Source organism: Pieris rapae, chromosome Z (genome assembly GCF_905147795.1).
Source record: "Pieris rapae chromosome Z, ilPieRapa1.1, whole genome shotgun sequence".
Classification (NCBI taxonomy): domain Eukaryota; kingdom Metazoa; phylum Arthropoda; class Insecta; order Lepidoptera; family Pieridae; genus Pieris; species Pieris rapae.
The window spans coordinates 5650312-5677781 of NC_059534.1; the positions used below are offsets into that span (position 1 = coordinate 5650312).

The following is a 27470-nucleotide window of genomic DNA, read 5'->3' on the forward strand; positions in this document are numbered from 1 at the left end:
ACTTACATACACTTTAGCTAAAGTTGCTCTCCTTTTTCACAAAATTGTACATTTGTGACTGCTAGATACGACATGCCACACGAAACGACGATGACCACGTTGTACCTTTCCCTACTTAAGCAATTTCTTTTCCATCGGTAAAGGGGATATTTAAAGCATATTGATATTGAAAGCTTTTCACCTGAAAATATCTAAGTATATATCAGGACACGAGGCGTTTTGATCGATCCACTGTCTTTAATTGTAAAAAATGATTAGAGCATGCCTTGTATTTCGACGATAAGCACCAAACTTCAGGTTTTGTTTTATAACACGCGACAGAGGAAATCTTCATTTGTCGCAATAAGATTTTTTTCCTCCTAATGGGGTTTCGGCTTTAACAGCCTTTGTCTAACAGCACACGGCCACCCCGATCTTTTCTGAATTTCGATAGACGAAGTGTTGTTGTATCTGTTGATAGTACGATATACGAACATACGGCCGCTACCAAGCTTTTGAAGTGTCTGGAATATAACCGACGGCACCATACCCACTTAGTGCCAGGCAATCACTGCTATCTTAATTTCTTTACCACCCCGTTCCATATTGTTATTTGATAATGAACACGATAAAATATGAGAAATGGCGCAAAATCGAAATTGAAAGTTTTAAAAATACGTGTAAAATATGTGTTCCAAATTCGAAATAATTAAAAAGTTGAAAAAAAAGAAAACTTTTTAAGTAACAGTATTTATGGCCAGAATAGTTATTCCTTCGGAACAAAATTGAGTAAAGCCTATATCATCATAACATGAATATCTAAAGACGCCAGGCTAGTAAATAAAACAGCGTATTTATACATCTTCCTTTTTATTTAAATTTATAAAAGCCGCTGTAGCTTTCGGTACATCACCATCCGCGCTTTCTAATTCCTGTCGCAACTCTTCAAATTTAGTTTCTCCTGATCCAGCAACGGCAATCTTCATTTTGAGCAACTTTATGGCAATATGTATGTTCCAATCTGTAAATTCCAAAGCTTCAAGGCACTCCTCCGGTGAAATCTGTTACAAAAAGGTTTATGAACACACATTTCTATAATCAAAACAACAAAAGCGTAGAAAAAATGTACTGAAGCAATTATACAAAAGAGCGTAAACATAAAAAAAAACGTTAAATGTAACAAAAACAATAAAATAATCATACACCTATTTTATGAATAATAACATTAATATTTTTTCATATTTTTATAAACACTGCTAAAGTAAATGTAAAAGGGCGATTTTCTACAGTCGTTTTTAATATATAGAAATTGATACTGTTCATTAAAATCATCCTGATACATTTACAAAAGATTTTAACAAAATATAAACTTGAAATAAAATTTATGAACATAAAACAATGATAAATTGACTTTATATTACTTCCCATAGTTGCACATCTTCTCTTCGATGGATCCATTGTAAGCGTATGTTTTTTTAATAAAATGTCTACGTAAAAAACTTGTTAGATTGACTTTATTTCAATATCATTATAACGTCTAAATATTGCAGTTTGGGAAATGTTTTACATAAGATACTCATATATAATTATTGGCAATAAACATAGTTAACAAAAACTATCAAACATTACAATTTTATAAATATTGATATCCATACTGGAATAAACGGTACCATTTTCTAAAGTTCTATGATTATGAAACTCGAATTAACTATAAGGGTTAATTAGCTGATAAATATATTCGTCACTTGAAATAAAAGCAAATTAGGGTTTTAGTAAAAATATTAATAACTAATAACATATATTGTTGACGACTGTTGTTTAGCAGCGCAGTTACAAATAAAATTGTTTCAAACGAGCAATAGCTCGTTTAGAATTTCAAAGTCATTTTATTAGAACAACCATTCTACACACGCACTCATTAGATTCTAAGGCTTCATTACCTCCATCTTAAAACAAAAGAGAACGCCCACAAGAGCGAAATTTAATGCTACAGTGCGTCATTAAATTAAGGGAATTACAATTACCTACACAGGCATTAGCACAATTTTCGTCAATTATTCGTGAAAATTTATCTCAGATTTTTTTTTTCGAATTCTACAAAAGTATGTATTTTCGGGCTTTTTAGTTTAAATAACACTGATTAACTAGTTATCCTTTCTTAAAACTTTCTAGGTACAATTTTATTACATTGTATCTGATGACTTCGAAATAAATAAATTACGTTTGAGACTTAAATATATAAAAATAAGGCTGTAGTTTTGATACATATATATTTCAATTTCAACATATTTATGCAAATTAAATTGCATATTCAAAGTCGATACAGTAAAGCTATCGCTTTCATTAAACAATTGTTTCAGAATAAATTAATTTATTCTTAATTAGATTAATTTAATTAAACTAAAAATATTTATTGACTTGATATAAAGCAGAAACTGCATTGGTTGTTAAAAATTATTCACAGTTTCGACATAACAAGGTTTTTTACGGCAGTCATAATTAACGTAACCAAATACAAGTTACCATAATGCGAAAAATAGTTTTACATTTTTAATTTGATTAACCCTCTGCTGGTAAGAGTGAAATACGATATAAATCAATGCAATATTGTATTGGTTTTTTGTGTAATAATCATAACTAAAATCCCGATGAGCCAAATTAAATACTTTCATACTCTAAGCAAACCTATAGAAGGTATCGAGCATGTTTCAATTGACGATTCTACTACTCAAATATAGAATTTGGCTTTCAGAAATCGTGGACGAAGGATTGGATCGTCTGGCACCACCAGTCCATGATTTACAAGGCATTTAATAACTATCTAATCTAAACCTCCAAACATCAGTATATAGTCAGTATTCCTAAGGGGTTTTACTAAACTTTAATACTATTAAGAAAATAACCAAAATGTAATACTCTCACAAATAATAAGACACACAAAGAGCGCTGTTTCTTCGGATCTGTACTAAATTTACATACTAATCAAAATAAATTTTAACCACTTCGATGATTTGCAGCCAACTAAATAAAAAAATTAACGCCTTGAAGAGACTGATATCCTGGATATGGAAACCGGCGAAGTGGTTAAAACGAAAACAAAATACTAACAGATCCACATATTATAAGACATACAAAGAGCGCTGTTTCTTCGTGTTCTGTTCTTGTTAAATAATCTAAGATGTGTAAGCACTTTGCAGAAATATTCTAAAATGTGTAAGCACTTTGCAGAAATAGTCTAAAATGTGTAAGCCCTTTGCAGAAATAGTCTAAGATGTGTAAGCACTTTGCAGAAATATTCTAAAATGTGTAAGCACTTTGCAGAAATAGTCTAAAATGTGTAAGCACTTTACACATAATATTCTAAAATGTATGAGCTCTTTGCAAAAATAATGTAAGATGTGTGAGCTGTTTGTAGAAATAGTTCTACATGTGTGAGCGCGCTTTACATTATATACCTATTACAACTAAGTTTTATTTTTCGAGAAGTTTAGAAAACATATATTATAAATATTAACATTGTGAACATTCGCAAAAATATATTTTATTTTTAGTTTTAAATCTGTGAATCTGTATATTTGTGAATTGTATAGTAAATATACTTTAACGATACATTCTTAAATACATTACTACATATTTAATAATCTTAATAACAGAAAAAATTTGTGCACCATAAATTGACACCGCAGTTGGCATTAAATTGAGTTTTATAATACTGAGTTAACAATAGCGAAATAACACTATTTAAGTTTATATACATATAAAAAAGAAATCAGTCTTATCTAATAAGATTAGATACAATATTTATTCGTCGTTAAACGTCCAACATAGAACTGTCTCTTTCTTCCTACAAAAAAATTGCATTTGATGAGAGAGACTAATCTATCTTCTTGCACACTGTTTGAATTCACAGGGATTGAATTATTCATAATTTGTTATAAATTAGGTTTCGTTTTCTAATTTTGTTTGTATGTGCTAATCTCAGTTATTTTTTTATAATTTGTTCTCCTTAATAGAGACTGTGTGTGTATACTTTTTAATAAATCAGATTAGTAAATTAGACTACTTATATTTTTTTTTAAAGTTTTGCAGTGTAAAAATATTAGTAAACATTACCTAAAGATCAGGATATACGCGCGCCAGATCCGCCATTTTAATTAAGAAAATTTTGAGATATATTATTTATCATACATTTTATCAAAAAAAAGTGAAAAAAAGTCTTTTTTAGTTGGTATAAACGTACTATTTTGTGTATGTCGAGTTTTTTAAATTAGCTATAAAATGCCAAATAAAAAAAAAAAAAAAATCGATTAAAACATAGTTGCATTGAATATCAGCAACTTAATTATACACAAACTATTTACAGTAAATAAATAAAAAAAGAACAAATGCCTGCAGAATCGAGCAGTGGGAACCTGCTCTAAGACGTTATTTGTAGATTAGTCTCCAGTCCATTATTTTCTTCAGTATTTGAAAAAAAACTATTTTAATTATAGTTGACGACTGATTTAGTTTTTACGGATAGTCATAAATAGTGTTACAGCTGATAACAATTACACAATATTTAAATTTGGAATCAATCACAATCAGAGTGTTTTCCCGCTAATATTTATCAAGTTGTTTTAAATGTAGTGATGGAATGTGAAAACGGATGCGATCACACAAAGTTGTTTGGAAATGTGATGTTTTCTTGATGGCTGTATTTTCGTTATACCAAAAACAAATAGGCCATCACTTCATTTAAATCGTAAGACATTAAAACTTAAACAAAACCATTCAATTTGCAATACATATGGCACAACTATAACGTAAACAAATTTGTTTGTTACTGGAATAAAATATAGAACTATTAATAAATTAGCGTTTTATTTTTTTATAGATTACTGTGATTTTATGCACTCAACATTATTTCACAGATAAAATTTAATTAAGTTAAATGATGTCTACGTGAATGTATCACCTTTTTAAGAAAATTGGATTCTAAACTTTCTTGTGGCTCTGAGCAAAATAACATATAAAACGAAAATTCTATTAAGGTTTATTGTCATAGTAACAAGTAAAGCTACCTATGTCTAACTGAATAACTTTCACAATTGTAAATGATATTATTTTGATATTCCTTAAATATATATTGATTTGTTTAAAAAATGCCAAATTGAAAACAATGATATGTAATCTTCTATGTTATTGTTTAGTATGAGATATGTAAAATTATTTATTTTAGTAAAAAATGTACTCACTGTCAAGCTTAAAGCTTGACCATGTTAAAAATCGCATTTAGTTTAGGAATTATCATCACATCACCTCTTACAATTTTATTATGATCTACAACCATTATATTACTTTATTTTACCTTTTAAGTAAATATACGTAATCTTCACTAAAAATTCACTAAAAATCACGTAGTATTACAGAATCTATAGACTAGACATAAAAATTTGCAGTATAAACGTAAATGTTATTCATCTATAACTACAATTGTTTCTAAAACTATACAGTCAATGTGACTTACACAATGAATAATATTCAATAATATCTATCACATCAGTTAAATATTAAGCTCTGACATCAATAATTCTAATACAATTGACACATTAATAAATTATTTGGATATGAAAATTTATACCTTCTTAAGAACCTTGTTCATGATTCTAACTTCATCAGATTCCACTCCTCTCTGTTGAGATGACGGCTTTTTATCGGCAAATTGAAGGAGATCCTCCACTGAAACGTGATCTGAAAAATTTAATTATTATTATTATTAATTAATATGTTTTTATATAGAGACGAACGGGAATATAAAATTGTAGGTCTTTGATAGTGTAATAAAATATAATTTATATAACATATAGAACCGTTTTCCAGCGATGTCTTCTCATAGGATTTGAGGTTCAATATACAGGATTTTCGTTTCAATATATTATATATAATTATTTTACAATGGAAGTCGTGGTGGTATATATGGCGATCAATCAAGTTTAAAATTTTCCTACGTTTTAATAACAGCAATAATGATGCGAATTTAATAGGATATATAGGTTAAATTGTAGCGTATCTATCATATTTTAACAATTTACAACGATTTCTTAATTGTTTCTGTATATTTAGGTTTAAAATCTTTAACGTAGATGTATAGTTTAATATTGCTGTACTGTGTATGCGTATACAATATATTAGTAGGGTTAGAGTCTTGAAACATTTGGATACAGTATGAACTCCATGTAACGTATCTTGATTTAACGATTTTCTGACCAAAGCGTAGAAATCAATTAGCTTTGCTTGGTTTAGCCTGTCTTACATACATACACTCTACATAACATTACACCCACTCTCAATAACGACAACAATTGAGTAATAAAGTACTTTTAAGTTGCTAAAATTAGTAAAAACTTGAGTAGCTGTGTACGTTCTTTTGTCACTTTAATATCCTAGTCCGCAATAAACCGCATCATGCATACGTACCTTTTAAGAAATACCTTCTTTTGTTTACAAATTGGGATTGCTAGTCAAATAGCGAGGTCGCGCTGGAGCGTTTTTAAAAAGAATAAATTTTATTTCAATTAATATTTTATTGTACCGGTTACAATGGCAATTCGCTTAAGATTTAAAATCTATTATTCAAGACTGGGAGCTAGACAGTCCGTCAGCACTTTTGTTGGAATGCGCATGAGAATACGCGTGGGTGTTTCTCGTTAGAGATTATGAAATATGTCTTGTGACTGTGTAACTTGCTTGTACATATACTGTTGTTGACCATCATTAATAACTAGGAGTTAAGGATTATCAAATAGATAATCCATGAAATAAGTAGAAATATATGTACAACAAACTTACTAGTAAAGACGTCAGACAAAATTAACAGACAATTATACGTAATAGTATTCAAATAAGATTTCTTTTCAACTAATTAACTACTAATAGTAGTCTGATAAAATTAAAACTTTTTCTTTTTCTAATTCTGATTATTCTTTTCCCCGTTTAACGAAAACTCTCTAGAACGTAATAAAATACACAGTCTCTTCAGAGTCGTTATATCAAGTTTATACTGTACATCATAACTAAAACCTCTTTCATAGTTTTTGTAATAGATAATAATCACATACATTCAAAATTGTGTCTAAACTAAAATTGTCCCTAATAATAAGAGATATACTCTTAATAAAAGTACATCTTGCCAGTCAAAACGTTTTTTATCAGAGCAAGCGGGCAAACAGGTAAGAGGCTCAATTTATGGTAAATGATTGATGGACATCAATGCCAGAAGGTTCGCGAGTGCGTTGCCGGCCTTTTAAGAATAGGTACGCTCGTTTGTGTAAAGCTTAGTTGATTAACGTTTTCATTTTTTTTTACTTTTTCTAGACCGTTTCAAAAAAGTAAAAAATAGCGCTTCTATCGGACAATTTGAGTTCAGACATTAAGTTAGTGTATTAGGATCAAACTCACCTATATCACCACTCCTCTCGCCACCACAAGCCTCACCTTTAAGGAACACTTCTTCGAATATCTCATCTTCCCCCTCATCCGTTTTGGCGTCTAAATTACTTATATAGCAGTTGAAAGGATTGTTTGATAAATCCGGCAACGCAATTGCGCCAGAGTAAGAGGGATAGAAAGGGTTGGTTGCTGGGTCTGGCATGGAGGGGTTGTCGCGTACAACGCCCTCAGAGTAATCGTTCTGGATTACAGCACGAATGTTTTGGTAGATTGTGACGGGGGCTTGGCTTGTGCTAGCTGCTGACTGAGCAGGTAGTGGTTCACAGCATACAGGTATGCGGAGTGGGTGCTTTCGCACGTGTCGTGGTTTGTCAACCAATTTTGGTTTGGTGGTTCGTGGAGGCAGAGGGATTTCGTTGCCCTGGAATATTTAAAAAAAAAAATAAAAAAAAACAAAAAAAAAAAAACAATATTACAGTTTTTAAGCAACTAATGTTGGCTAAGACTTACATCATTGCTGAGCGTGTCGGCGACAGGGTGGTTGACGATCACCCTGAAATGTAAAATATTTATTATGTATTTTATACAGCGTGTTATAAATATATAAAGATTATTTTTAATGCTTTGTTCTTTAAATACTGTCTCATCTATTGCATTTCCCCTAGAACAGTGTATTCCAACGTGGCGCCCACGACCCACAGGAGGGCAATTCTATTGTTAAGGGGGCTAATTAAAAAAATATATTTGGAATTTGAATTTCCCTTTTTCATTACTATGTTTAGAAAATTTACCTACAGTTGTAAGTGCTTGTTAACAATTTCCTAGTAATTTCTTCCTGAAAGCTATCATTTAAGTTGACAAGTTTTGACTTAAGTGTAAATTATTATATGTTGAATGGGAGAGCCCATAAGAATTTTAGAAAATGCTACTTACTCGCACGATGTTGATGGCAAGGAGTTGAAATTAACTTTTGGCGATTGGTTTCGTGTCTCCTTGGGAATCGTTGAAGTAGATGGTTTTTCTTGGGGCAATTTGATGGCAGAAATTGCTGGGGTGGGCTCTTCAATCAGACTGGCATACACCATCCTCGATTCTTCTGTTATCGTTTCCTACCAAACAAGTATTGTTAAATTGTATCACTATATCACTGACAAACAACTTACCTCGCACTGCAGAACCAATTTTTTTATATATAATAGGCGACACACAGGCAGAAGGCTCGCCTGATGTTAAGTATACAGCTGCCCATGTAGATTCAATGCCAGAGGGCTCGCGAGTGCATCACTGGCCTTTTAAGAGAACGAAGCAACTCAGCTCCAAAATTGAATACTGTAAATTAACGCACGCTAACGAAGCACAGTACAGTAAAGCCGTTTTCGCTTCATGTGCTATATGTTTACTATTTGTATTGAACGGATTACGACTGTCAGAATATTTATTATCTTAATAAGTATAGTAGAACATTGCGTTACTATCATATACCTAAGTCAAAGTATACTGTACTCTCGATCAAGATATAACTAAGAAATTGGTTGTCAAAGTATGTCTTCAACCAATAGACATTAAAATTGGATTAATTACCTGAATGTCTTGAACGCTTTTGGCTTCCTCACTGAAATTACGTTTCCCTATAAAAATAAAAATTATTAGGACCGGTATTATTATCGTACCAAACACGGACGTGATTATTAAATTTACAAGACATATAGAACTAGGCATTCTATATGTCTTGTAAATGTAGTTGTCGATGACGAAATATATATACCACGACAGCGTTTGGACCGTAGTTTGACAGCAATGAAACATCACTACCCTTAGCACAAACGATTGTAGAAATCTCGTATACATCAAGACAGATTTACCATAGGAATTATATACGAACAATGCGTTTGCTTTGTCTCTACATACACCTAGCTGATCAGCCAGAAGATTTTACTTATTATTCATGCTAAGGATACCGCAGTCTAGGTCGATATTTCAGAAGGTATCGAAAATTTTCTAAGGATTGTCAAAGTTCAAAAAAATTTACGTTCCGAAATATATTGCCATTCTAGTCGTACACAGTGTTAGCATAACATAATTGAAGATTGACTAACACGATCAATATTAAAAGCAAATTTTCTAACGGTAAATATTCATATCATATTTAAAATATTTACGAACCATGAAGGGTTTATAAATAGAAAGATCAATGAAATGTCTAACGCATCGTTTCTCAACGATTATCATGTCGCGACCCACAAAAATGCGAAAAAATTAAGTTAGACAGTCTTGTGACCCCACCAGCGTGCTATTTTCAAGAAATCTTTAGTACCTACGTAGTTTGTACTATTATTCAACAGACTGCGACCCGTTCAAAACAAATTCTACGACCAAGGGTCGCGCCCTCCGCTTGAGAAACGATGGACTTATGTGTACAACCAGGTATTTTACTTGCTATACATACATTATTATTAAGGGTGACGTTCATTTTATACATTACAAGTAAAAGCAAACTTTTCATGTATATGACCGTTTATAACAAATTAATCGATGCAGAAAATGTTTTATTACACGATAAATTCTCTCAAGCATTAATCAAACTAACCAAAACTTATTCCACAATTTTACACTTTACTACAGTCTTATTACTTTTGTTCTATTTAATGGCCTTTTGTCTTGTATATAAAGCCTCCATAAAGGCACCTCTTATGTACCATATAATCATATTTATGAAAGCTATATACATCGTCATTAACAGACTGGTTTGCTTTTACCTGAAAAGACATTTAATACGACTATTTACATGTGTTCAGCTTAGAAGGGGCTTAGAAGAACCAGTCTTGAAGGAAAGGAAGTTAACTTAAGATTAGGTATTTAACTTAAAATTGTTATGGTGTAAGTACAACATAACAATTTTAGCGCATCGTCCCCATTCGACACCTAAACGACATCATAGCTCTTATCCTACTATGCCTTTATAACCATCCCATCATATTACTTCGGTCGTTCATTTATCAGTCGTTCAGCTTTCTGTCAGTGTTTCTCATAAACAGTCATAAATAATATAATAATAAATGAAAGTCTTCGATCTAGTTTGCCATAAGGCGCAGCATCTTCAGTTTTGGCCAATCTGATCATAAAGTGGACGTGCTACACATAAATGATGAGCACCTTTAATCTATCCCAACCAATGCCAAATGGCTCATTTTGTGGTTGACCCTGTCACTCTAATCAGTAGATTTATTTTCATCCTAGGTTTCGCCATTCTACATTTTCATCCTGAGACATCATGTGGTGCATTCTTTTTCTTCATTAGGTACTATTGGGATCACTATCTGCAGCTGAATTTCAAGATATTGGACCTTCGTATCTATGGTGTAACTCCATTCGTATCACATCACAGTCTGGTGTTCAACAGTTTTTGACACGCACCACTGTTCTGTAAAACTTGTTGTTAGTCGATGTATATCCAAGTTGATTCAAATTAGTAGCCTTTGAGAAAAACGTACTGATAAAGGCTGGATATGTAATTATAGCTTCCTTATTGATTCACTCTTCCAAAAAAAAATCATTTAAAAAGTATCGGCTACGTCAGAGGGCTAATCAGAAGATTGCATCTAGGCTTTTCTCATACTTCCATTCCAACACTTGTTGGTGTAAGTTAATGTCAATTGGACATCCTTTATTAAATAGTATGAGTAAAGCCTATCGGCATATATAGGATAGGGTACACACAAACATCATTCACAAGAGGTAGAAAGCACAGCGCAATACGATACAATGAGCTCTGATAGCAAGAACATTCAATTCTTGTAAAACATAATGCATCATTCTATAAGATACATTTTACAATGCACAAAATCATATCAGATGTGCTTTAAGCGCTCACAGTAACCTAGAAAATAGCCCACTAGACCAACCGAACGAAAATATTTACGACAGTAATTCACAGTTCTTGCATTAACACGAAGACACGCTAACAACATTAATTGCCAATTATATTTAACTTAATGAACTTAAAAGGATTGCTCAAATTATAAAGAATTTTCTATTTTTTTTAACTTGCGTCATGATTTACGCTTAATTACCACATGATTTCCACGAAATTCTTTGGGTTTCATAATTTGACAACAAGGCTAAAATAAAACCATACACGCACAAAGAGGTTACTTAAAAAAGCAAACCTAAGCTGTATTGGGTTAAAACAAAACAAAACCAATGAAATGCGCAAACACTGAACATCGTAATAATATTAGAGGTTATTTACGCTGGAAACAGCAGAACAAGGAATTTTGGTCTGATTCGGTTCTGTAAGTTAAAAAAAAACCATTATCAGAGAGATCAATACGAGGGAAATAAATAATTACAAAGAATAACCATTTAAAAAGTTAAGAGGCGGGCCAGGTATCTGTAACAAAGGCGAAGAATAATTTAGTTTCTTCATTTATGGCGCAAAATTTCACAACCGCTAAAACGTGGGGAACATGGGAAAATTACTACAATTCGATTGAGAACGTTCACATATATTTTTACATAATTTTATTTTTACAAATATACAGATTTATTAACAATTTTTTATTGACCCATTGTAAATTTAAAATCAAAATCTTTACCACATATCTCCTTATCACCTTCGTGATGGTTATTATGATGAAGTGAAACAAGAGGAAATTTAAAGTGAAACTTTAGTCGTTCGCTCGGCGACGTCGGCAACTTTGTTTCGTCCAAACCCGTCATTGATCTAAAATTTTATAAAAGACGTATTAATTTAATTTCAAGTTATTATATTAGAAAGTCGTAAATATATACTTACTTGGAGGTGATTTCATTTGCTAAGGCGACCGCGGTATCCAACGTTCTCGTGTCATGAGCGGACATAAGTTTCATTGTCGCTGTGTGGAATGATTTCTTTTTCTCTGCCTTGTTCAATGTATGTGCTCTACTGCAGAAAATATTCATTTTACACTATACATCACAATAATCAACAATTTGTAATAAGAATTATGCATACCTAATAGCTGCATCTATTTCATGGTGAAGGTTGATCTGCAAGCAGTCAATATATTTTAGTATACACAGTTACATTTTGTAAGAAATTCTAAATTACTACTACTAGGACTACCACTAATAGCAATCAACATATGTTAAGCTTTACAGTTATACACACAAAGCCTACGAATGAAAGCAATTCTACGAATATTTCGGAAATTTACAATAACGAAAAAAACATACAATTTAAGGATATTATCACTTACTAACAAAAAAGGAAGAATAAAAGTCTAAGTTTAAATATAATATGAACTGTAGCAAATCGATCTGGACCCGTATAGAGACAAATCGTCATCATAGCTCTGAAATTATCATAAAACATATAACAAGATGGTACAATACTAGTAGTAACTGATTACGTAGCAACATATAAAAATAATTGTGTTGCTCAGCTTCATACGTTTACAGTCTGGGAAAAAAATTTTTTTGGGTCCTTCAAGAAAAGAGAGTACAAATTCGTAAAAGGCCGGCAACGCACTCGCGAGCCCTCTCGCATTGAGTGTCCATGGGCGGCGGTATCACTTAACATCAGGTGAGCCTCCTGCCCGTTTGCCCCCTGTTCTATAAAAAAAAATACTAATCTAGGGGAGATTAATATTTTTTTTCCGGTCCCCAGCAGCCTATACTTTTTATCTTGTATGGGGGATGAAGGGTCGGCGATAAATAAAAAAAAACACACTTATTAATAATAAACTTACTTCATTTCGACGTCTGTCATCTAAATTTCGAAACATAGACTCCATTTCGTCAATTAAGCTTTTACTAAAGTCCGTGGAAGCTTTCTGGAAATTATCGACAATAATAATTTACAATTTTTATTATTTTTAAATATACATTTTACACGGGAAATTAATGTGTATTAAATTGTTTACAATGTATTATAACATTTATTTACCGTGATAACTGCGTCGGGCGATGGTATATCAACTTTCGCATTATCTGTAGCCGTGCTTTCCTGTAAATTAATATCTAGACCCCATTATTTAAAGAAAATAATTCCGTCTTATTACACTGTTTTTACTTAAGCCGTTGTCATATTTTTGTTACTTTATAAACTTATTCCATGAATTTTACTTATATTATACCTACATAAAAACGTATATGAATTACTAAACAAATTACATTAGAACAATTTTAATTTTGTGTTCGTATATGTAGTTCCAAAAAGGCAACACGCTTTTATAACGCTTGGAAAAATCCATATATGGCAGTCATCATTAGTTAAAACAGTGTAATAACGACTTTGTTTTTAGGTGCGTCAATAGCTATTAGAGGCATAACTACAAAAAATAAAAATAAAGAAGCATATCTTGATGCAACGTACGGGAAAATAAAAAATAAAAATTTTGTCGAAGCCAAAAAAAAACAAAACATCAATATTAATTCATCATTAATTACCTTATGTATCTCGATGAGAACACAAAATATGCTTCCGATATATCGTATCATTTAAAAGTCAGTCGCAGTAAAAGCCGCTTTGTTTGACGCAAAATTAAGAATTTATATATACCTACGTAAAACTTTAAACCATAACTGAAGATCTTATAACGCTGTTATCCTGCACCCAACCCACCTCTTAATACATTTTAAATTATATTGACAGTTATTTATCATTAATAAATCGCCTTTCTCTTTATTATCTTACCTATATAATCAAGATTTATAAATAAATAAAATACGTACGGTGTCTGTGTCCGAGATTTCATGGTACTCGTGGGTTTCTGGGGTTCTTCCTTGGCCGCCATCTTCAGTTTTATGTGAGCGCCCGAGGGTCGCCGATTTTACCTAAATATTTTATTTATAGTAAGTACTGATTGATAATAGTACTTTTAATAAGATAGGAGGACATACGAGCCCATAAAGGGCAGACATCATGGGCCATGAACATCCATTTTAGTAGGTGGTGGTGGAGGTAGGACTTTGACCAGTTTTAAACATAGAGACGTACACTTGGAGGTTGTCCCAGGGTCTTCAGCGGGAATCGATATCATACTTCGCTAGTTCGCAAAAGAAAATCCCTAGACCGTATCATCTTAATCACATATAAGTGAAATACACCAAATATAGTGAAATTTTAATTTGAAAAGTTTGTTAAACATAACAATCCTACATACCGGTTAAATTAAAAACGACGTTTGTTTTTTTTTTTTTTTTAATAAGTTCGCTACAGCTTGTCTATCATTTAAGATTAGCTCACTTTAAAATTGAGATTAATTCTTTAAAAAGCTTTTTCTAACATTACTGTTATTGCCTTTTGCACGCAACGCTCATTACAATATTAGTATCCTTACCTTACTCAGAAGACTCTTGCTTGTCGTCGGTTCGAGGACTGACTTTAAATGACCCTTCTTGATCGGCTTCTGTTTCGTATCTACGCCTGAAATTGAAATAAATTGAGCTTATGTAGTAGCAAAATACAGAGATTTTCGAACTTAACAGGGCCCTTAAGTGATTCTTTAGACAATTATCAAGAAACAATCTCCGTTTAATACTTTCAAGAACATAATCCCCAGCTTTGCCGATAAGTACCCAATTATTTGTAACATGAAAGGAAAATGTTTATTATAAAATTTCAGCTAGAATAACTTAAGCCTGTACTTGAATTTGTTTTTATAAGTTTAATAAAATACAAATTCTGATTTATCGACTTCGTTATATTTTTTAACACTCTCAGATACAGGCAATTATGAGAGTATTAGCATTTTTGATAATTGCCTTAAATCCCTGAATATTTATACATTCCTCCGTAAATTTATTATATTGCGTTAAACAAACAATACATATATCCTTGAAAAAGGCACAGTAAAGATTATAAATTAAAAATGGAAGAATTCTCGAATTCGGCGTTCAGTATCCAACCCACTTAAATAGCAAATCGTAATATTGCCACGTATTGCGCCATGACCACTGCATAAAGTTCTGTCATAAATGGAAATAGTAATAAAAACAAAAGTACTGATCAGTTTTCAGAGAGTGATATATCAATTTATATCTTAGTAACTCTCTTAGGAAAAACGGCTTAATGTAGAAAGTTGCCAATACTTTTATTGTTTTTCGAAGTAATCTCCGTTCCACTTTATTTATTGTCGCATTCGATGGAATCATTGAGAAAAGCAGTGGGCACATTATTCCTGAGGTGTTTCTTCTATGGCATTTTCGTACGCTTTTACCGCATCTTCAGGGCTCGTAAAGCGTATACCTCGAATTTTATCTTTAGTTCTTAGGAATAAATAAAAGTCACAGTCACTCATTTTCTCGACACCTGCCACAGTCAAATATTCAACAGTCCGTTTTGAACGGCGCTGCTGTAGATTTTTTTCCAAGACAGCAGGCAAACAGCGATTGACCAACTGTCGCAAAATGACCTTTCCGGCCGATTAGATTTCTTCCTTTCTTTAACTTAGTTGGCCGATCCTTGTCGTTCGCCGCCTTTTGGTTTTGGGTTCGTAGCAATAGATTCCGCTTACATCACATGTGCCGATGTCAAATACAGCATTTGAGTCATAGGTGTTGAACTTATCTAACATTAGGCGACACCAGTGGTACAAAGCACCCTGACACCTAAATGTTCGTGTAATATTTTTTGAACTTAACTTATACCAATGCCTAGGCTTGCCCGTATCTGCTGATAGGCCATTCTCTTATCTTCCTCTATCATATAAGTTTTAGATTTGCCGCCAAATCACAAAAACAATGACAAATTAATGCAATATAATACATTACATTACCAAAGAGTTCTAACATTGAAATTTAAAAATGTTTTCATTAGCAAATTTTTCTAACGTAGTACATTAATAGAAAGGAATAGAAATAGCATAAAATTATTCGTAATGAATTTTCGCCCGTAACGTATATCACGTTGTCGGTTTTTCGCGTACCACTTTAACAACTCCCGCGATCTCTTAAGCCTTATTGCTTTTAGAAGAGCATTAAGTAAGCGCCCACTCGTTTATTTGTATGCTCGTAGAAAAACAGTAAGAAAGGTTTAAAATGAAAGATCTTCATTTCAAACCTTTTTTACTGTTTTCCTACTGACATCCATCTGCAAGGCCATGAACTTATATTTTTATGGACAAGATTTCTTGCTATACTCGATTTGATTACTATTGGTTTTCTTGCGGAGCGTGGTCGGCCAGCTATTTTTTTGTCCTCAACACTGGATAAGCGATTATACCTATCAATAATACGGTACACAAACTAAAGTGTTATATTCAAATTTTTGAGCAACTCGAAAATGGTACTCGGCGAGCGCCCACAGTGCAACGTCCACTCCATCGTGAAAAATTAAAGACAGTCATTGGTTTTTTTTTGTTTTAAAACAATAGACAAACATTTAAAAACAGAATGCAGTTTTTTTTTATAAAATCATGTTCGAAATTTAAAAATAATGTGCCATTGACAGAATTTTGGGACCAACTACTTCATTATAAATTATAATGGGTAATATCCAGCGCAAACGATGCGATGATAGAACGAAAAAATTCATTAGGGAGTGGATATTGCGACTACGGAAGAGATGCTGCCTCTGGCACAGGATCAGCCACACTTCACGAGACTGATCCAACCAGGCCAACCTCCAGTAAAAGAAAGGCACAAAAGAAGAATTTAATATTTCTTAAACCTCAAATGACGGAATCTAAAAGACAAAATTCTCTCAAATTCCATTGTGAGAAATTTTTGAATTAGGAACTATCTTTATCTCAAATTAAAATCTCAATCGCCATCGGACTCGTGGTACTCTATGGTTACTTAAGCAAATAGGCGTGTTAAAAGACTTTTTGTTCATGGGAACAGGAATAAAATTGTTTATACTATCGTGTGCAAAACCTAAACATATAATGATAACATCACTTTAGAGGTGACAAAAAATATATCATAAAACATCCTTGTACTACAGGAGCATAATGAGACGTTCAAACTAATAACCCAGGAAACTAATAAAATATACAAAGAAGAGAGATCTTCGTAAAAATGGAGTTTGGAGCGCAAAAATTCTGCCCCAACTGCTGTGGTTATTAATGGGCTCATACTATGGGTTGTAATAGTCCCAGAATAGTAATAGTACTTTTGTATGAAATAACTTTGCATTAGCTTCATGCATTTAATTTATTATGTAAACGAACAGATACCGTAAAGGGGCTACCCAAAATTTTAATAAATCACCCTATTATATATAATATTTGTCTGTCTTATTATAATAGACATGACCTACATTGATACACGAGTATAGTTAGCAATTGTGTTGAAGCTTTGAAGCGAGGCCGATATCAAATACACTTAGATTCCCAGAAAAATATAACTATAACTGACATTGGCCTTCAATGTCCGAGTGTGAAAAATCAATACTGAATTGCGACTCATCCTAATTCCAGACTGGGATTTTAAAATATTTTTATCAGAAAAATTAATGCAATGCGTCAACTTGCACAGCCGCTGATTCAATTTCAAAATGCAACAATTCCGCTGTTATGAACCCGTTTTTAACACTTTACGTAAATATAGCTTAATTTTTTTAAATTACGATTTTGGCTGAAACTACTATAAGAACCATAAGTAGAACCCCAAATCTCAGCAAATTAATAAAATTCGTTAAATTTTGTTCGGGACGATCTTTGGGTGGGTGATCTGGGTGTAGTCTATATGCATACGAAAAAGTCGACATCTATAAGGGCCACATTCAAAAAAGTAACGATGCAGTTTCACTTTCGTACATATACTACATACGAGAATAGCGTCAAAAAATCATAAAATTAAGGGATAATAAAACAACTTCATCGTTATAATCTTTAATTTTGTGATAAGCGTGGGCCGCAAGCGTAACGTTCGACTTCCCAAATATATGAAAATTCGCAATATTCGCAGCAATTCAAAATCAAAATAAAGTACGTACTAGTGGCGCAATATAAAATAATCCAAAATTCGTACGAAAGTGAAATTATCACATATATAGTATTAGAATAGTTATGGGTTCGAATCCGATACAAAGGAAATTTAAATTTTCGTTGTTGAAGAGAATCTTAGTAGTTGGTTGCAAGATTAAAAATGATCGCTATAGCAAAAATGGCTGTACTTACAGGCTAAGTCAACTTGGTCGCAGCTAGGCCTAGGCTCGAAGCTCGAAGTCAGCAGAGGGTATGGCGTACTTGCAGCTGTTAAGTGTGACGGCGAGTTTGGGTTTATCAGCGGCACCTGCTCTAGATCTTCAGACGGTCGGTAGGGCGTCACAATTTGGCGTGGAGGCTGTTAAAAAGCAATCATTACTGGATAACACTACTGAAAATTTAACAAAGTGGATTTACTTTAAATCAAAATGCATACCAGGACACATCCAAGCCGCAATAATTATTATTAATTTAAGATTCACTTTAACTTCTGAAGTATTTATAATTTTTATTGCCTGTGTTATGAAACGGTTTGACCATTTCCAACACGTGTGCACTCAACAGGTGTTCAGGGCAGTATAACCAGGGATTGCACTTGCCCTTGTATTGCACAATTGCAGGCGATCGTTATTCGCGCTTGCGTGATGGGTACATCAAACGTTTTCAGATTTATGCAATTGATTATGCAGAGTGCACATTGTGCACTAAAAAATATTATCGAAAATTTCAATAAGTTGTTTTGACAGTTATGTCTTCCATATTGAGACAAATATGGTCTCTTTATATGCAGACATAGACAACTCTATGACAGACATTCAAACTCAACGGTTAGAGGTTAAGTGTTTGTTTGTCCATCATCTATTGGTATACGATTTTTCTATACAACCCGCTATAAAGGAACACCGAAATGTGCATGCAAATTTTAAACCAATGAATTGTATTGATATTCGTCAGTGTATAAACACTCTTAGTGGACCCGCCCTTCTACCGTTTGAAGGTCAAGAGTATAACCTTCAATTTAATATTGATATCCACGTCCCCGGGCAAGAGACTGAGGACGTGGGATAGTATGCATGCGCAATGCAAGTTCCGCAATGCAGCAGTAAATTATAGGAATTGTCTGGATAGTTACTGCGTAATAGAATGTTCCAGATACGTTTGAGTGTGGGCAGACATGTATGAGCATTATGTAACAGACGATTCGTACGTACTGCGTAGGAAGATTTCAAGATTGATAAAACGTATTTCAAGGCTTTGGTAGTCCAATACACTTTAGAAATATGAAAATTTTAAATTGAAACTATTCATGTAAAATATCAAATCAAATACGATATCAAACAGTTATTACAGTTATTGTTCTTAATATATATAAAAAGTATAATTTAACACTGAAATACTCCATTACCACAGTTCGTCAAATCAGCTATTTGGGCTATCTTTTGATTCTTACGAAGATTTAAATGACATAAGCTAAAAGTTTAGTTCAGCGTGCTTTAAGCGAACTTACACAACCAGCGGGATCCAAAAATGATATATCGCCGAAGTAAGCACCATCGGCGCCCACGTGGCCTGTATGCTTCACGTCGCCTTGGGGGCTAGATATCATACTTCGTTGTATCGAACGTTTGCCCATAACCGTGTGGCGTTTAGCATCAGATCGCAAAAGTGATGGGCGGATGGAGCGTGACGGATGCGGAGAGAAGGAGCCAGGCTCGAGTGATTGAGATCTCTGAGCAGAAATATGATACTCTATTGTACATTTAACGAAATTGACCAACTGACCACACCCTTGTTAATAAATAAGATAAATTTATTTTTTTAAGGAGGGTACAAAATTTTCCATGCTTTTCGAGTTAATAATATTGTTAAAGAATATCTATCCCAGTTTCTTTAGTTGTACTTAAAGTTACTCATTAATAAAGGTAACGCCTTACAGATTTAAATAAATTCATCAATATAATATTTTAACAATATTATAATATATATAACATATTATAATAAACTAAGTCCTCAATTTTTTGTTGTTGTATAACTGAATCATTAATCTATAAATGTTTTTAGTTAAATAGTTATAATTATCGCAAAGCCTAAATTTCTCAGCACTTTACCGCCTAACAACAAAGTGTAATATATTATATAGAGGTCAATCTCGTCAAATGTAGGTTCAAATAAAGTTTTTAGTCCTTCGAACATTACTTGTAGCTAATGAATTACATTATTAATGAGCTTTAAACTTCAAAATCCAAAAGGTATTTTTAACTTAATAATTGAAATTATTCAAGTCGAAGTTATTTTAAAAAGTAGCTATTGGATCAAATAACAAACGTTTTTAGTAAATTCATTTTTCGATATATGTTCGGAGGCCCAAAACTTTAATTAAAAAGCAGAAGAAAAATGAATGAGTGTATGATAAATGAAATTAATTACTATATAAAACTCTCATAATTTTATAAAGGACAGTGCACAAGCAAACAAACAAACAAAAAACGAAAACCATTATCGTAAAGGTAAAGATTAAAAAAATACTTTCCACATATGAAATTAAAAGTTCAAAAATGGGTACGACAAGGGATATGATTGTAATATAGTGGAAATATATCGCACCCACTAATAGTATATATAAATAAATACCTCATTTTTGATGATTGGCTTCGTATTGTTCGGATCGAATAGCCCACAGGTTCCGCCAGATAAAACGCCATACCACATCGCTGTCTTTGTAAAATCTCTGTGGACACGATATAGTACTGTCATACATAATATAATATGTCTGAGTATAATAATATAATAAACTGCTCCTCTTTGATAATAATAATTATTCTAAGGCAGACCAGAGCGAATTTATTGCAAAACACTATAAATTATTGTATACTGAATATATGGAATGAACTATTTTATATTAGTTTATTAACACGCCATGCCAATAATTAGATGGAAAGGCGCAAAGTCATTTGGAAGTCCTAATTTCGATTCCAAAAAGAAAATTGTTTCAAGTCCAAAGTATAGAGCTAGCAAATGTCTTAATTATTGTCAAAATTTTCTATTCACTCATTGCTAAAGATATTTCTACAAAAAGTATTTAGTGCAATCAAGTCAAGGGACTGTAGTAAAACAGGTTCAGGACCCAATTAAAGACTACAACTCTTAGTTTAACAATATACGCATTAAGACGCGCATATAATAATTTTCAACGTTTTGTCCCATGCTCTGTAGCTTTTAATGAATTTCTGATTGCCTGGATAAGAATATTTTCAAATGAATTTAATATTTTTTAAATTGATTTAGAAAAATCTTGTTTCGCGATTTGTCATATAAACATTTTGGCAGACATATATTATTTTTATATTAAAATTTACACCTTTTACGTAGGTAGAGACCACGGATCTCCGCTTGCTACGGTTGAGACTAACTCTCAAATAATCCACTTACATGACATTCATGCATGTCAGTTATGGGAATTTTTGACTTGTCTGTATTACCTCGAGGATTTGTTCCTCCGACAGGTATTTCCAAAAAAGCCTACCTAAGCCGACTACACCTTTCAGATATATTAAATTTTGTGTTTAATAAATAATAGAGATAATAATTTAAATCGTCATATCGAACAGGAGACAACATACTCTTTCCCAAGAACCGTAATTTTTTGACCAATTTTGTATTCCAGAAAGTTACTACGGCGCCCCTCCTCGCTCCTTTGTTGGTTACCGATTGCTTGAACCTGAAAAATATCATAATATAATAATGAAATTTACAACATTTGTTTTCTCCGAAGGCCCAGCAGTTATGTGTACTTAACTAAGCTTTTAATTATTAATATCATGTATCTTGGTACTGTCACATATTACACAACAAAAAATATAATATAGCATTAATACGACGTCAATATTTTCCACTATAACATAATAGTAAGTTTCATCATCGGACTCTCTCCCGTTCTGGGCGTTTTTTGACCTTATTAACCACTGCCTTAAAAACAGCCTTATGTGGGACCAGGTGCCCCTGAAGTACTTCTGAATTAATTCGACTTAGGATCCTTCAAGAAAGGGTGGTGTCGGGGCGGCGGTATTACTTAAAATCTTGTGAGCGTAGTAAGTGAGCTTTCTACCCGTTTGCCCCCGTATTTTATAAGAAAAAAAAACTTATTTTACTAATCTTTCAATATCAATATTAAGGATGTCGTGATATGAATAAAAAAAACCAAGTGAAACATGTAAAGTTCTCGTATAAGTAACATAAGTCGTCATTTAATACACTTTACAGGAGAGCTTATCGCACAGGGGTCACAAACACAACTTTATTGTTATTTGGTATTTCCTAAAATTATTTAGAATTTAAATTTCAGTGTTAAATAACGTATGGGAGTCAGACTTAGTCCTAAGTCAAGTTCCTCAATCACAGTTTAGACTAGTTTTTACATTAATGGTTCACGAGTTTAAGTGTTCAGATCGCTATTTGTAGAGCTAAGCTATCGGATTACATTTGCCTTTTCTTGAAAGCAACAACTCTACGATTGGTCGAATCAAAAGGGCCATGACAAATATAAATAATATATTTGTAATCTGTAAGATTCAGTCTATGAGCGATTTCGATCTCTCAGTGCTGAACGGATGACGAAGCGTTAGACGGGCTTCCAGAGAGAACGGATGATCTGGTTGAAGGGACGGCATTGGATGCAAAAGCGGGGAACCGGTCGTATTTTAAATTTAGGGCAAAGGCCTCTGTCCAGTAGTGGACGTTAACAGGCTGAAATGAACGATTCGACGATATTCATTTTTTAACATTGATATTGGTAAAATCTATTTACTTCAATGACTGCTAGTGATCGTCAATAAAAACCTCAAAACTGCAAAGCGAATAAACCTTTGGCGCGATCTTAGTTCAATCTGCATTTTTATTAATTTCATAAGAATTATTAGGTACATTATTCGTGATTATATAATACAGTAGAGCTGATTATTATGTTTGATACATTACCTCTTCAGGTCTTATTTGCTTTAGGCGAGGCTTTAAGTCTTTAAACTTCGGTCTATTGTTCGGATCATGAGACCAGCACTCAAGCATCAGTGAGTAATAGGCATCAGGACAGCATTCTGGTCGCTCTAATCGCTGAAAAATGCATAAATAAATATTTTTTAATATTGAAAGCACATTGCTGATATAAATATTAGGTATAGATATAGTTATACATTACAATTAAAAGAATGATCCTATTAATATTATTTTTTTACTAACATCAAAGAATAGTGGTTCGGTCCCCGCCTGTGCGCCAATTAACTTACTATATATGTGCGCATCTAACACTTGCTCGTACGGTGAAGGTAATACGGCATGCCATAGAGCCAAAAACAGACAGAAGGCTTAGCGCCACTTGTGTATGAAATAATAATGATCTACTGAACCATTGTAATATTGATGTATTAAAAGTATAAAGCATAGCAACTCATTGATATTTTTTAATACATAAGGTACTACATATGTCCTTTATTATTTTATTTATTGACTGGCAGAAGTGACAATGGTGAGGGTGGGATTAATATATTTGATATCTAGTATCATAGGAATTGGTCAAAGGGAAACTTTTTTCACATGAAATTGCATCTTTTAAATATTATAAAAATACCTGAAAGTTAGGTGCATCAATGGCTTCCAGAATTTGTTGTCCGGAGAATGCGACCCACGGCTGAAAGCCATAAGTGAACATTTCCCACAGACACACACCAAATGCCCAAACATCACTTGCTGATGTAAAGCGGAGATATAGTATACATTCTGGAGCACACCTAGACAAAATTACTGGTTTAAGGACTTCAACCAGTAAAAACAACACTTAAAAAAACCATAGATGAAAAGTTGTGTTCTATATATCTAACCTTTTCTTTAATGCTATTAAAACTAACTCTCAGACATTTGTTTTAACTGTCCTTAACTGTGTATGTATAACAGTATATGTTTAACAGTATAGGTAGAGTTCTAGAATAAAAAATAAACATATTTTGGGAATTTAAACTACTATTTTTGGTAATTTAATATGAATTTTAATATTTAAGCAGCAATTATTGTTTAAGCATGGTACAATAGTTAGTTTTAGTGTATCATTTAGTTAGGAAATTAACTCACCAAGCTACTGGTAGCTTAAGATTAACATTATAATTTGTTTGATAATAGTCTTTCCCAACTCCTAAAGCTCTTGATAAACCAAAATCAGAAATTTTTACTCTATCTTTGCTAAATACTAATATATTTCTTGCAGCAAGATCTCTGAAACACAATAAAATATATAACTAAACACCTTGGGGTAATATTAATTTTTTAAAGGTTTATTTCTTATACTTTACAGCTCTTTAAAGCATGTCAAATATATAAGTTAGGTCTTACTGTATATGCTACAATGCGTTTTATATTACACATATTTTTTTAAAGAGACTCCTATATTCTTTTATTTTACATATATTAATTTTACTTTATGCCTTAAATAAAACTTCAAGCAAACATAATACATATTAGTAGAAAAATTACAGTATAAACTGAATACCTATGAATCAGTCTTTTATTTTCAAGATAAGTCATTCCATCACAGATTTGTTCCGCAAATTCGCAAAGATTAGGCACTGGGAAATTACTTCGAAAAGTTACTTCCCGTAGGCATTCTAAAAGGGACCTAAGGGGTGCAAGTTCTGTTACCTAGAAAAAAATAAAACTAATTATAGAATTTTGATCTTTGTTTGGTGAAATATAATGAAATAATGTAAATTTTATGTTAAAATTTTGTTGATGACTTTGCTGGTTGAAAACGAATTAAAGACTATTGTAAAATGTCTATCAAGCATGAGAAATTTTTCTTTTATATGTTGGATGCTGTAAAGTTTACCACATGATAGAGGGTTATTATTTGTCTCACATTAAACTTACCAGCATAAGGGAATCCATATGAAGAACAACCCCATACAACCTAACTATACTAGGGTGTTCAATACTATGCATCACAGCCGCTTCTTTAAGGAATTCTGTAGAGTTTGAAGTCATTCGCTCATTACCAAGACACTTTATAGCAACTTGCAACTGTAAAGTTTCAAAATATGTATTACTAATTTTACATTGAATTAAAAGACATTTAACTTTAATTTATATTTAAAAAGCGAATTATTTAAAATTCTTTTATAGTAAAATTTTAAAATGTTAATTATGATTTTATGTAGAGTTGTGTTCTTCATAAAAAAAATACTAACTCTTTGATTGCCAGTAGCCCATGTTCCCTGTTGAACAACACCAAACTGGCCCATGCCTAATTCCTTATTTATTGTTATGTCTTCTATTGAAATAATATGTCTCGGAGATACTTTAGTACTACTCTCAGGATATTGTTGAAAATCAACAGTGTTCAAATTAAGTCCATGATTAAACTGAAACAGGAGTATTATGTTTAATTAAAAAGGGGAAATTGAAACTAAATAGTTTTATTTACAAAAGTGGATAAAAAAAGCAGTATAACATTTTTAAGCATATGATAAAAACTTTTAACAACTTTATAAAGTAATTACTTTTTGACTTACAGTTTCATGTTTTTTGTTTGCGCTGAGGAGCTTCTTTATTTTTGACATATAATTGTTTGGAAAATATTTGGTGTAGAGTTTTTTATACCTTCTTTGCTCTGGTTTTGACAGACCAATTTGTGCAAGGTCTTCAATTGTAACATATTTTAGTTGTGATAATTTGCTAACTTTTAATATATCCCTGAAAAAATAAAGTCAAACATTGTGTTGTGTGCAACATAACCCAGAATAAATTTTACTATACAAGTTTATGCTTTTGTCTTTTATTGACTAGTCACCATATTGTACTGTGCTTTTTACATAGGCCCCCCAGCTCTTGTGTTAAATTATATTACAGAAAATGAGCTGAATATTATAGAGATCATTTATCTAAGACTAAAAATATAAGTTGTATATTTAATACCCTATAATTAAATGACAATAACATGTTATTCCAGTTTTGGCATAATGGTTGTAGATGTACAATAAGGCTTAATAAAAAAATCTAATAAATAAATATATATAAATAGCAAGGTTAAATACATTTGCATCAGCAGATTTGCTAGCCATATTCTAAAAAATATTTTATCTCTACATTATATTATATCTAGTCATAGTTCAAAATACTACTATATATTATAGTAGTTATAGTTCCAAAACAGAAATTAGTTACTATATTTCTATAACTCTACATAATATAATAACTAAGTAACTATTTTCGAATCTGAAAATCTTTTGCACACTGCTGCACATATAAAGTATATATAAAATAATCACCTGAATAATTCATAATATTGATGCAGTTCTGCTTCTAAAAGAAAGTCCCGTAAAGCTTCATAGTCATCAACTACATGATCTGAAAACATATATATTCTGAGCAAGCATAATGTAAAAATAATTATTGTAGGATGGTAGAGACGAAAACTTTTAAATTACTTTATTACATGGTCAGAGAGTGGAACAATTCTTACCCATCATTTTAAAGAATTAAATATTTTTCCTAACGCCTTCCCAGTTGACGAAAATTGTATACGTGTTGATGTTTTCAGTTAAAATAACATGGCCATTATGCGTCTAGCCGCCGTAAACATTACAGGAGAGTCGAGAAAACAAGGAATGTTCGTGGAACCGATTTATTCGTTAGGTAAATATCTAGTAATTATTTAATAAATAAAAAATAATACGGGAAGTGATTAATTCACGCTAAACTTGCTTTGAACTGTGTAGTTTAGAACGATCAACGAATATTGTATGTTTGTCTTTGTAGCTTCGTGAATTCAAGTTTGCGGTTTGAAGACTTGTACTATTATTTAGTCACTACTCACTGTCATCTTAGCAAAGTCTTACTAAACAGAAATAATACATGAATCATAAAACTTCTTAGATGGTAGAGTCTTCATTTAGAGGATAAAATTGAAAATTTATTAATTTAAGAGGTAAAACTTTACGTTACCTCAGTTATACGGTTTAATTAAATGAATCTTACATAAGATACTGAATTGTTACCAAAATAATAAACACAAGAATTATTAACTTAAAAAATGTTTTCAAGTCTAAACAATTATTTCTATATAATTTTATTTTATAATAAGTTTATTTATTTTTTGTGGAATAGGTA

At 32.1% G+C, this 27470-nt stretch overlaps 1 protein-coding gene across 5 annotated transcripts; it reads right to left on the minus strand.

Annotated features, from left to right (window-relative positions):
* Window positions 1-832: 832 nt before the first annotated feature.
* Window positions 833-27159, minus strand: LOC111000198 (activated Cdc42 kinase-like). Of its 5 annotated transcripts, none has more exons than XM_045634124.1 (26): window positions 26824-27159; window positions 26630-26708; window positions 25874-26054; window positions 25550-25723; window positions 25233-25382; window positions 24856-25004; window positions 24441-24581; window positions 23944-24103; window positions 23298-23429; window positions 21944-22041; window positions 20955-21051; window positions 19831-20052; window positions 18516-18681; window positions 14733-14818; window positions 14125-14226; window positions 13337-13396; window positions 13140-13223; window positions 12404-12438; window positions 12206-12334; window positions 12006-12133; window positions 8992-9038; window positions 8344-8519; window positions 7921-7963; window positions 7456-7831; window positions 5603-5712; window positions 833-1040 (listed from the first exon to the last, which is right to left on the minus strand). In XM_045634124.1, the coding sequence occupies exons 1-26, from the start codon at window positions 26828-26830 to the stop codon at window positions 834-836; spliced, it is 3339 nt and encodes a 1112-aa protein (XP_045490080.1). In that variant the 5' UTR covers window positions 26831-27159; the 3' UTR covers window position 833. The 5 variants fall into 5 exon arrangements, with proteins under 5 accessions (XP_045490080.1, XP_022125260.1, XP_045490079.1 ...); XM_022269568.2 differs by having other exon boundaries at window positions 7420-7831; window positions 12206-12331; window positions 26824-27158; XM_045634123.1 differs by having other exon boundaries at window positions 7420-7831; window positions 26824-27158.
* Window positions 27160-27470: the final 311 nt, after the last annotated feature.

Coding starts and splice junctions, on each gene's coding strand:
- LOC111000198 (XM_045634123.1), bottom strand. Junction 18,682..19,830: donor TTTTGGATCCCGCTGGTTGT/GTAAGTTCGCTT, acceptor GCTTTTTAACAG/CCTCCACGCCAAATTGTGAC. Junction 1,041..5,602: donor TGAACAAGGTTCTTAAGAAG/GTATAAATTTTC, acceptor TTTTTGTAACAG/ATTTCACCGGAGGAGTGCCT.